Source organism: Pararge aegeria, chromosome 13 (assembly GCF_905163445.1).
Source record: "Pararge aegeria chromosome 13, ilParAegt1.1, whole genome shotgun sequence".
In the NCBI taxonomy this organism is placed as follows: Eukaryota; Metazoa; Arthropoda; class Insecta; order Lepidoptera; family Nymphalidae; genus Pararge; species Pararge aegeria.
This window is the reverse complement of record NC_053192.1, coordinates 3,824,241-3,837,453: the sequence shown is the minus strand read 5'-3', so window position 1 is coordinate 3,837,453 and position 13,213 is coordinate 3,824,241. Positions and strand designations below refer to the sequence as shown.

The window sequence follows — 13,213 nt, the reverse complement described above, 5'->3', positions numbered from 1 at the left end:
GCACCTCTAACTTTTCTTACTTATGTGTGTTTTAAGCAATTCAAATATCGCTTGCTTCTCATAATCATGCTGTCTCATCTCTGCTGCATGAGATCATAGCAGTTATATTATGCATTCCCGTCATAGACGGGAATGCATAATATAACTAATATAAGTTCTCCCTTCGAAAACGCTTCGTTTTGAATGCGTGCGCAAAAAAAGCATCACAAATCTTTGAAATTTAAAATTCATAAAGGGGACGTCCGTAAATTACGTGAGGTTTTTTTTAAAATTTTCTCTCCCTCCCTCCAACCACCTGGTGAGACGTCGTTTATTCGACCCCTCCCCCATACCCCAATCTCACGTGAGGTTTTTCAAAATGTGAGTTTCTTACGTTAACGTGTTGGATTGTTATTGTAAAATGATCAATGGACCAAAAAAGTATAATTTTTTTTGTTTCAATCAGGAAAAAAATTGCGTGATATTTGCCGAGACCCCCCCTCTATCCAACGTAAGATTAGATGAGATTAGACAAATTATAAATAAAGATTTCACAAAAAGTATACAATTTGGCGGCCTTATTTTTCGGCGCAATTCCAAGAACTCCTTGGTGTATGCTCCGAGTACCCGGGGAATCCTATTGTAAAGAGCTAGTTTGCCATGCATCGATGACGTGAACCCTAAATAGTTGGTTATACGGGTGCGAACCCTCTTTTGGGGTAATTTATTATATTTTATTTGTATTTTTTTAATTGTTTTCATTTCATTTATTATTTTTTTAGAACTTTTAAAATACTTAGCTACTTTTTTTTACGTGTATATTGAGATGGGTTTTACCTGAATTAAACAATTGTTAATATTAACATTAATTATCGCTACATAGCTATTCTCTTCCAGGCAACCAAAGTCTACCTATTCTAACTATTTTGTTATTATTATTTTATTAGTTATAACTAATTTGTCTTTTTTGTACAGATAATCCGCACTATGCACGCACACGCACAGTTCTGTTGGTCCGGAGACAATACTCTACCAGCAACGAAGCACGCGATCTCAACGCTCGCCAATGAAGACGCTGACGAAGCTATTGTGTTGATATTGTCCGACGCTAACTTGAGGAGGTGAATATACTCTATCATTCTACTCTTTTCATGCTCTTTAAAGTCCTACTACATTCTTGCAGTTTTTGTTCTTTTTTTTTGTTCTTTTGAAAGATGCGTACAAATAAATAGTATAAATAAATTTCTTGTTTATGTAACGCCCGGTATCGCTAGAGCCGCACAAGGCAATGCCTAAGTAAGTAACGCCTAATCAAAGAACAGTCGTTCATTTACCTTTCACCAATCGATTTTCGCTAGGCAACTCATAAAAGCTAACTTGTCTATGGCCGATATCATGCTATTTCTTTCTCACAATGTGCGGGCGTGTGAACTTTGTGCGGATGAGATATCACGACGTCGGCCGCATTTTATAAGAGTATAGTTTACTGGCGCGGGTTATACAACAATATCAAAGACATACAACTACTAGCTTTTTTATTCTGAGCTTATGGCCTTATTATATCTACTTAACTACGAATCTATTGAAAATAAAGCATTGGAATTTAAGCTTTATGTTATGGGACATAAACAACATTCTTCAATAAATTAGTTCTGATATCCACGCGCTCTACATCCAACTATGTGTCTTATGAGCGAAAGCTCTCAGTTCTGTGCATTAATATAAGAAGAGTTTTAGTGTATCCATATGAAGTGCGAAGGCCATATTAATCTTGATGTTATTTCCAGATACGGCATTCCACCTGAGCATTTAGGCACTATACTAACCTCGGATCCAAGAGTGCAAGCGCATGTCATATTTATTGGAAGCCTTGGCGACGAAGCTAATACGTAAGTCCAATTATTTTAAAGTGTATCATATTGTTCACTTCAAGATCTACCGAAAGTATAGTAGAGTCTTATCAAACATTTCTACTCTGTCAGATAAAGTTAGTTTGTTAGATAAAAATTATTTTAAAAAAAAACTGATGTCCAAAAATGTAATTAAGGTTGCCTGGAAGAGATCGCTACTAAGCGATAAGGCCGCCCTTTGTATCCTACTTTTTAAGTTTATTTTTGTTGTCCATTGTTTTTTTTTTCACTATTTGTGGTTTACAAATAAAGTGTTTAAATAAAAAAATAAATAAATAATATAAAATAATTCATAAAAACATTTCTAAATTTAAGAAAAAATGTGACTGCAATCATTTAAACATTAGAAGTAAGAATAAACTTACAGTGCAATATACTAGGTTACATAAAATTCATAATTCGTTTAAAGGAAATTGCATACAATTCTACAATGAACTACCCATTGGCATCTTGGAGTGGTCTCTTAAAAAGTTCAAAGTTTGTATTAAACGTAAGCTTATAGAAAAGTCCCATTATAGTATAAAAGACTACGTAATCGATAAAAAAGCTTGGGTGTGAATTGTTGCTCTAACCAGGTTGCTCTTCTAATAATTTTAAATGACATTGTGAGATGGTGATAACAAAAAAAACACCCGGCTAAGTTTGTTGTGGGCTTCTTCTTAAACCAGGACGCGTTTGGAACCCTCGTAGCTTTAGTTTAAAGTTTACGAATGTGGTTATCGCCATCATCTCACTACCGTCTAATTCTTATGTACGCATCAAAAGTGCCACCTATGGGCCTACTAGAATAAAGATATTTTTGACTTTGACTTTGACTTTGACTTTGTATTTTTAACAGAATTACAAAAAAGAGAGGTTATCAATTCGGTTGTATTATTTTTTTTAAATCAAGATATAATTATTTTTCACATTTTTAAGTCGCTGCCAAATAAAATGTAGAAAGTTACTGATACTTATCTTGCTGCTATATAAGTAAAAGGGAATACGAAGTATATGATATATACCTAGTAATTTCCAACATTTTACTTGGCACCGACTTAAAAATGTTCTAGATAATTTTTATATCTTGCTTTTGCAACAAAGTCTTTTTTTTTTAAATCGCAAGTTTAGAGGCGGACAGGGAAATCGATTAAAATTAGTTTTTGGAGATAATCGAAGGAGGAGGGGCTTGGGGGGGGGGGGGGGGGGGGACAAGGTTATGGACGTTAATTTATTGTTCGTTAACGGTTTGTCCGCTCGTTTACATTACACTATACACTATACCAAAACTAAACGGCGGTGAAGTGAAAACCAAATAAAAGGGAAGAGTAGATTTTAAATTGCACTATTACATACACACCAATATAAGATGTGAGGTGCGCATTTGTTTGTATAATTACCATAATTACTTTACGTTACTTTACTTGTACATGTACCTACCTATGATACATAAATAAATTTAAACAAAAAAAGGAAAATAACCCTAATTCCAGGTAACACCACATTCCACCCCCGGGTTGTTTAACTTTCTTGTAGGGTTTCTCGCTCCGCGGAACTTGGACGTATACAACGTATGCGTACGATACTTTAATGTTACAGATTGCTTCGCAAACTGCCAGTGGGTCACGCGCACGTGTGCATGGAAGTGGCATCGCTACCGCACATAATGCAACAGATCTTCGCCTCATCCTTGTTGCAGAATACTTGACGATAATCCATAGTTATATTACTCTAGCTAAATTGTATATGCGACCAAATAACTGTAAGCTGTTTTTCCGGATATCGATTCAATTTAATTGAATCCAGACCGTTTTGGGTAATAACTCTCAAAATATAATATATTATATGTAGGATAAAACCAAAAAAAGCCTTTATTGAGTGATATTCCAATGAAATATTGAGTACAAACTGTTTAAAAAGGAATTTTTAAAACCAGTGCTCAAAACAAAAGTTAACGGTTACAAATTCACTATACAGGATATATTTGTGATATCACAAATATAAACAACACGTGTAAACCAACGAATATATGGACAAATAACGAACAGTGGACATAATAAGTGAATAAAAATAAAGAAACTATAAGTAGGATGAAAATAAAAAATAAATTAATGAAAAATTGTCAAAATATGTTTACATACATAGAATTAAGAACATTCAGAAACCGCGTACACAACTAATATTTAAGCATCAAAACCACTTCGCTTTAGTAGTTTTTCTCACTTAGTCACTTAATTCCGTTTAGCTTAGTTAGTTGACTGTAATTATTTCACCTCTAATGTTCTAAACGTTTTCCCATAAAATGGGAAAAGTTTGTGAGCTAGCAACATTCCGCACTTAACTTATTTAAGCTAGACGCGCGTGTGGCGTTTTCACTATTTTTGGACACAATGCACTGGATGCCATTATGGCTTAATGAGGGTTCTGTATGTTCTGAATTCTGTGGATACATATATCCTATTGTTCCATCATATGCTATAGTTTCCCGTTTCCTTTTTTTGTCATCGCAATTGACCCATAATGCTATTTAAAAGCTAAATATGTTTATTTCCTTAGATTTTCAGTTTTGGAAATAACATCAATTGAACAAATTTTAATAAATAAATAAAGCAACGTGACTTTAAAAAATACAATAAAAAAAAAATATAAAATGTAAATGCAATTTCGCCCGTAAAAATTTAGTTTTAAGAGTTTTTATGAGACACAATGGTTATATTGAAATTTTAATATTTCCTATTGATTTAATACGGTCAAATATCCTATTGAAACAAAATACATAAGTACAGCTCATCATTGATTACAGCTCATTATTCCATTTCAAGATAATATACTAAGCTGCCCATATCGTGTTATATTAAACGGGGGTAAACTGCTCTTTATCCACTGTTTTTGCAGGTGGTAGGTAAGTTTAATCCCTTGTCAGGGGTTCTAATTCAGGGACAAATTTATTTTCTCCTGCCTATGGCCGCCGTACTGGCAAGCCTGCTATTATATTTTGCATCATTTAGAAAAATAAATTAAAATAACTGTAGCCCTAGTATGGCTTTTGAAGTGCAATAACGGTTATTTATGCAACTGTTGTATAATAAGTGGTATAAAACCTACTCATGTGATATATATATCAACACACATTCTTCTTATAAAACAGTTGCATAAATAACTATAATTTTTGGTAAGTGCAGATTTTATATTTTTATATAGATTGGCTATGAGTATTGTTAATACTTAAGATAATTGTGATCACGACACTCAGATAGTGCGTCAAATTTGGACTAAAGGAATTTGACGCACGATCTGCAGAAATAATTTGGACGAACATTAAGCACTATATAAACTTGAAACTCACAAATAGAACTATTTTTTCAATATTGGTAACTGGTAACATTCGAATAAGGTTGTATTTAGTATGCGAGTAAACACAGGCGATAAATGAAACAAACATTACCTTGTGTATGGAATATTTGAACTAAAGATTTTAAACTAAGATTTTCGAGGTTAATCAACATTTCTTGAATATAGTTCAACGGGTACATACAACGATAATATTTTGAGGTGCGTCGATATTTCGACCCAATTGCACGGATTGTGGTCACGACGGGACTGCGGGAGTACGAGATGTCAAGTTGGATGTCACGGGCAGAATCTGACTAACCGCTTTCGTGTTTCTGGTATTGGTGGTGAACAAATCCCAAAATATTTTCATGGTATGTACCCGTTGAACTAATTTTAAGGAGTATTTGAAGTTCAAACACTGAGAGTAAGAACGCACGTGTGCCACTTATCTTATTTGGTGTGCACCGCTTCTGGGTCAGTAGGTCTCATCGGCGGTTTCAAGTATAAGTGCTAGCATTGATAGTCGTGGATAGTGTATTATGGGAAAGTGTTCATAAGTTTCAAATTAAAAATGACGTGCGCACCGCGCCGTACGTTAGTTAGTAGTCCGGTCAATTTAGACCAAAAAATGAGAGTGAAGTTACATAAAGTCCCAACAAGATAATTTTATGATCTACAATTTTTGTCTAAGGTACTTTTATGATAAAACTTACCGTTTTGCTGAAAATCGCGAAAAACTAATTTTTTTTACCTTTGACCTTGAATTAAATTTTTTCCTTACAGGGGAATGATGGGGAACTTCTAGACATTGTTTATAATTATGTTTTAAACAACTTCACAGAAAATCAGCTTGTTGGGATTTTATGTAACTTCGAATGTCTAAATTGACCGGACTATAGACAGAGTATCTCTACTGTGTCTATAGTCCGATACCGTAGCAAACACGTTTGTGACGTCACTTCAATGACTTTTGAAAGTTGATAGATAGGTGGCGCTAGCGAACGTTCGGAATCATGTCATTTACATTCCTTCTCAGTGTTACATAAAAAGATAGGAAAATTAGAATTCGAAACAATTGAAATAAATAAAAATATTTATCCTTGCACTTTTGATACATTTGTCATACGGAAAATGCAAATTACAACTCTATTTGATTAGCATAAGGACGATATCTTTACGAAGATTATAAAAATTTATTCAATTGTTTTTGACCCTCGGTTCATGTCCTCAATTATTAACTGAAGGGATTAAGAGATTAGTTTGTTTATAGCCATAAGGATACGGACTAGGCTGTTATTTTCCAATAAATATCTCTACTATTATGTAATTTATACATAAATGAATATAGTTTTTATTGTTGAAATGTTTATTTTATTTACTAATATCCCCTTCTTCAATGAAAACCTTCATGTTGTACTCTGCTACGTTGGTATAGCAGCTAGCTTGTTTGACTTTGGATCATGAAGTCGCGGGTTCGATTCCCGGGTCAGGCTAAAAAATAAAAATGAGTGTCTTGAGTAAAACGTTATTAATGAATTGATCAATGAATCGCGGTCCTCCGCGATTTTATCTGCGTATGAGTCAACCTTGTATAATAGTCATATTATTGAATAGAATAGAATAGAAAAAACTTAACGATAAAAAAGCTTGGGTGTAAACAATTGCTCTAACCAGGTTGCTTCTTAAATATTTTCTAATGACAATGTGAGATGGTGATAACATAAAGAACACCCGGCTAAGTTTGTTGTGGGCTTCTTCTTAGACCAGGGCGCGATTGGAACCCTCGTAGCTTTAGTTTTAAGTTTACGATTGTAGTTATCGCCGTCACTACTCACTGCTATGTACACATTTTGTATATAATAACGCATCAAAAGTGCCATCTATGTGCCTATTTGAATAAAGAAATATTTGACTTTGAAAAAAAAAAAAATTGACTTTATTGCAACTTTATTTATCAACTGCAAAAATATGAGTATAAACCGGTAATAACTACAGGTTATTATAGCCTAAATTAATCCTTCCTCCATAAATGGACTATTCAACAAAATCATATTTTTTCCATTCTAACCAGTAGTTCCTGAGATTAGCGCAGCAACCAGTCAAAACTTTAGCTTTATGGTGGATCTAAAGAATAATAAATAAATAAATATACTACGACAATACACATCACCATCTAGCCTCAAAGAAAGCGTAGCTTTTGTTATGGGTACTGAGATGACTAATGAATATTTTGATTTTTATGAATAATAGATATTAATAATAATAATATATTATCTGTGTATTATAAGTATAATATATATACAGATAAACACCCAGCACTGAAAATTCATCACAAACATTTTCCAGTTGTGGGATTTGAACCCGCAGCCTTGGACTCTGAGATCTGTGCCGACTGCGCCAATCGGCCGTCACCTAAGCATCCCTCTTGTCTTTAGCTCCAGCAGTGAATCAAATCATGGACGCTTCAATTTAGCATTTCTTCAAATCAAATCATTTCCTTTTATTTATATAACATTGTAGGTATACATGTTTAGTCATAAAATATGACATGCAAATCTTAATTTAAACAAATTCATTTATGTAATAACTAAAAAAAAAACAATAAACAAAATCAAAATAATCGGCTGAATATACAAAAATTTCATTAATTTTACCGTCTGTGTGTTTATGTTTTTATTATCCAAGAACTCCCTTACCGAGTAATAGCATTTATCAACATTCGTCACGTAATTTTGCCTTGAATTTCAAAAATGGCAAATCTTTAATTGCTATAGGCAATTTGTTGTAAATCAAAATCATATTATTATAATTCGATCCCCGGAACGCACCTCTTTTAGGAGACTGAGGAGCTACGTGCGTTTTTAATTTAACTAATTAAAATATCGCATGTTTTAACGGAGATGGAAAACCGTAAGTAAACTAGTTCTTTCTAATGTAATGAAAATTACAGCTCTTCAGAATGTTCTCAAAGGCGTGTGTACCTAATCCGCCAATCCACAATGGGCCAGCGTGGTGGACTACGGCTTACATCCTTTTAGCTGTCGAATACAGATGTAATTGAAAATGCACATATTGTGGGGAGGTTCAGTCTGGAGCCCTGTACGCCGGTTGCTTGGACATTCAAAAGCCCCGCAAGCGCAAATGGATGTAAATTTTTAAAGGTGTTTTTTTTTAATTTGTATAATTTAAAAAAAAAAATATAATGAGGAGACCTATGCCCATAGACAAGCAGTATGCATAAATAAGCAGAAAGAAGAATATGTATGTTTCTTTTGTATCAATATAATAATTAAGGCTTAATTTATTATTACTTTATCTTGCCAGCGTTTATAAAGGTTTTTTACAAATCCCGTAGGAACCGTAAGTTTTCCCAAAACAAAAGTAAGTAGGTAGCTTATGTTACTCTCCGTTCTTTCAACTTACTCGATGCTAAATATCAGGTTAATACTTTATTTAAATTAATTTAGGGCGTGAAGGATAAACAAACAAACAAGCAAACACAATTTCGCAGCTATAATATTAATTCATTTATATTTTTATTTATTTACTTTTTAAGGGAAACAAACAGTACTATTACACATAAGAGTACCTAATGCCGTATTTACTTAATTCACATAAACCAATGAAGTTTCCACAACTTAGTTATAGGTACATATACGATAACAGTAACCACAATTGCTTAGGAATAAGTACCTACCAAACGAAAATTAACAAAAAAAAAAAAAAACTTTAAAAAACTTATAATGCTTATTTTGCCATAATTATTTTCCTAAACGTGCCAATTTTGACGTGAAAAATGTCCGTCTCACAATATTTGCTGTTGAAAGCATTGCGCGCACGAAATAAAAAGTTATTTGCCGCTGGCCCACGCAAAGGGAGAATTACAAAAAAAGTATATTGAGAAGTATAACGAAATAAATTCATTTACGAACTAGGTATAACGTAAATCTTAGTACAATGAAATGCGAGGTAGGTACAATAGAATCACGAAGGAATGCACGGTCCAGCGTCCTTGCCTTGACCGTTCCTTGAGACACCCATTTGACCTCATTCTTGTACCTACTTACCAACTGGTATTAAAGTCGAGTTTTCTTTCGTAAACATTTTGTTTATACACATTACAATTTCCGCAACGTAACAGTTGCAAACTATGTACATAAGATAATAAGAAAACGTTTGCTCATTAATATATTAAGGTAAGTTAAAATAAAAAAATATGTTTATATTTTTTTATAAACTATCTCTAACTCTAACCCTACTAATATTATAAATGTCAATGTAAGTTTGTTTGTTACGCTTTCACGCAAAAACTCCTAAACCGATCCTCATGAAACTTTGTACACATATTCTTGGAAGTGTTACATTTAAAATAGGATACTTTTTATCCCGACATTAAGCTCGGTTCCTTTGGAAGAGTGTTTGACGATTTTACACCATAACTCCGATAAATTATAACCGATTTAAATAATTATTTTTGTACAATATAATATGTGTTTAATATTGCCCAAACTGTGGTTGGAGATAGAGGACAGAACCCCTCAGCGGACAGCAGCAAACTCATTTAAGGCTTACCGATACTGAATACTTTATTTTTTTTGATCTACAACTAAATTGAATGCCACATAAAAAAACAAAATCAAACGCACACGAAGTCGCGGGCAATAGCTAGTAGGTTGTAAATATTTATTATTTATATGTAAATAAGTATACATTGAAGCGGTGATAGCCACTACCCACTGGCAGTCTCGTGCAGAGAGGGTATGCACAGGGTAGGCAGATGATTTAAAATAAGGAAAATCTCCAGTACGAGTTATAAAAACCTTAAGGATAGACATTGTAAGAGTTATAAAAAGCCTTCCCAGCACGGTTAGCATGGGCAGGAGACAATGATATCCTCGGGGAAAGGATATAAATTTATCTTCTGCCACAGCTTTGACAACTCTCATAGCACTGGCGCACGAGTGTAAATAATATCCAAATAATATATGTGTATTAATAAACGGGGGTAAACTTCTCCTATTCCATGTTCCAGTGATTTAGCAGGTGGGCACGTTAGTTATATCCCTTGTCAGGGATATAATCGGGGGATATAATTTTTATCTCCCGCCCGTGCTAGCCCTGCAGAAGAATTTATAAAATTTACAGGAGATTTTCATCATTTTATATCATTTGTATATCCTGTGCTTACCCTCTATGCACGCCACTGCCCACTAGGGGTAGGAGCGCCACTTCACTTTCGGAGGGCCGAGTGTATGTCGTCGTGTGTTGTACACGACAAAATCAAGCAGGTTCTCATGTTGTTGTCCTTTACCGTTGAAGCTAGTGATATTTTGAATACTTTAAAAACACATAACTTAGAAAAGTTAGAGGTGCGTGCTGTGATTCAAACTCGGCCCCCCGAAATTGAAGTCGAGCTCCTACTCCATCTATCTAGCGGCTATTACCGCTTCAATGGTGTACAACACACGACAACATCATGCAGGTTTCCTCATGATGTCGTCCATGTTGAACTCTCAGCCATGCAGCCCGAGAGTTCTACATAATGTTCTCAAAGGTGTGTGAAGCCCACCAATCCGCACAGAGCCGGCGTGGTGGACAACGGCTTCTACCCCTTCTGATTGTGGGGAAGAGACCCGTGCTCTGAAGAGGGCCGGTAATAGTGGATAGAAGCAGGCGTTACTTTGCGGAAATCCACAACAATTATTCATTGTAAAGCCAACATCTCCTGAGGATGCTCCGGTTTCGGAAAGAACGTGCGTAGGTCACGCAAATCTTCGGTTATGTACCCTATATTGCCGTAGATCTGTTTGGTGTGGAGAACATATAAGGATTGAAGAAATTATAAATAACTCAATACAGGTTCTTCTGCTTTTCGCGGAGTATAGCAAATTGAGCCTAATTTTCATATTATATCCGGTAATAGGTTGTAATTTTAACTAGTCAAGGGGAGAAAATAGTGAAAGGTTATTTGATGGTTTTTATTTCTTTACACCCTGCTACCCGCATTCTTAGTTCGCGTTTATTACGGTTACATATCCCGTCTATTTTCCTGGGATAAAAAGACTCATATACTACTCTCCGTCCTTTAACCAAACTCTATGCCAAAAATAAAATTAATTGGTTGCTTACTTAGAGCGTGAAGGAAGGACAAATAATCAAACACACTTCTGCATTTATAATATGAGTTAGGATTTTATTTGCGTGTATGTTAAAAGCAGCGAAATGGAATTTTCTTTAACATTTTAGTGGCCTCGCAATAGCTCACGTCTCAACCTTGGCACGTATGTTTCTTACTGTAATATTAAGTTTATTGCCGCCTTTAGGACTTATGGGATATTTCTTTTGTATATTTTTATTTGTATACACGTTTTCTTAATATTTTCCTTGTACCTTATTTTGCTTTTGTAGACCTATCTGGCCAAGAAGGGAGCGCTGTGGTTTTATAAGTAGGTCCAGAGTTTAATCTCCGGTAAGGCCGATTTATTAAGTTGTGATTTCTTAATTTTCTCTGATCTGGTCTTGTCTAGTCTAAGGCTTTGTCTGTGTCTCGTTACCACCCTACTGAGTATAGCGTTGCCGCGTAAAAACAAATAAGATGTTTTTTTTATTCCACTAGAAGTTTGCCCTTGACTGCAATCTTACCTGGTGGTAAGGGGGGGTTGCGCAGTTTAAGATGGTAGCTGGTTTTGGTGGATGGTGGACGGTGTGGATTAAGCATAACTGCCATATATTTTTTTTTATTCCACTTAAAGTTAGCCCTTGACTGCAACCCACCTGGTGGTAAGTGATGATGTAGTCTAAAATGGTAGCGGGCTAACCTTTTAGGGAGTATTGTATTCATACCCCTTATCGGTTGCTACGCGACATCACACCGAAACACTAAATCGCTTAGCGGCATGTCTTTTCCGGTAGGGTGGTAACTAGCCACGGCCAAAGCCTTCCACCAGAACAGACCAGAGCAAATACAGAAATCCCAAATTGCCCCTGCCTGAATTGAACCAGGGACCTCCTACTAAAATTCACAGCGCTCACCGTTGCGCCAAGGAGGTCGTCAAACTTTTTCATGTTGTGTGCTAACCATTAACAAATAATAATAATAAATATAAATAAATAAATAATAAATAAATATACTACGACAATACACACAACACGGTCTACCCCCAAAGTAAGCGTAGCTTGTGTTATGGGTACTAAGATGACTGATAAATATTTTTTATGAATAATATACATAAATACTTATAATATACAGATAAACACCCAGCCACTGAAAAACATTCATGTTCGTTCAAAACATGTTCCAGTTGTGGGAATCAAACCCACGGCCATGGAATCAGAAAGCAGGTTCGCTGCCCACTGCGCCAGTCGGCTGTAAATATACTACGACAATACACACATCGTCATCTAGCCCCAAAGTAAGCGTACCTTGTATTATGGGTACTAAGATGACTGACGAATACTTTTATGAATAATATACATAAATACTTATAATATACAGATGAACACACAGACACCGAAAAACATTCTTGTACAAAACATGTTCCAGTTGTGGGAATCGAACCCACGGCCATGGACTCATTGGCTTTTGAAAATTCAAAGTTTGAAAATTCAAAGAAGCCTCACTGAATCGAAAAACGATTAACATAACTTCTAAAGTTATTATTAAGTTATACTACCCATCTAAGAAATTTCATCGATTTCCTTGGACGAAGAGTCTTTGTTCCCATTCCTTTGTCGTATTAGACTTCCTTTAATGAAGACACTTTGAGCGTCGTTCCATTATGAACGTACTTAACTTTTCTATGTAAGAGTTTATGGGTAAGGTACCTACCTTTATTTGAATACATTTAACGTTTAACTATTTACCAGTGTTTTTAATAATACAGCATGGATAAATCCATATTAATATTATAAACCGAGAGAGTCATTGTGAGATAAATTTAAAGATGTTGAAATAATGACAGTATATAGCCAATACAATATATTAAACGTTTAACTAAGTATTTACCAGTGTT

General features: G+C 34.8%; 1 protein-coding gene across 1 annotated transcript in view; it reads left to right on the top strand.

The window, feature by feature from the left end:
- LOC120628622 (von Willebrand factor A domain-containing protein 8) overlaps positions 1–4,496 on the top strand; it is a 39,268-nt gene extending 34,772 nt beyond the window's left edge. Inside the window, exons 19-21 of the mRNA XM_039897089.1 lie at positions 955–1,100; positions 1,767–1,868; positions 3,468–4,496. Of these exons, the coding sequence (XP_039753023.1) occupies positions 955–1,100; positions 1,767–1,868; positions 3,468–3,576 (357 nt within the window). The 3' untranslated portion in view covers positions 3,577–4,496. The remainder of the gene's footprint in view (positions 1–954; positions 1,101–1,766; positions 1,869–3,467) is intronic.
- The last annotated feature ends 8,717 nt before the right edge of the window (positions 4,497–13,213 follow it).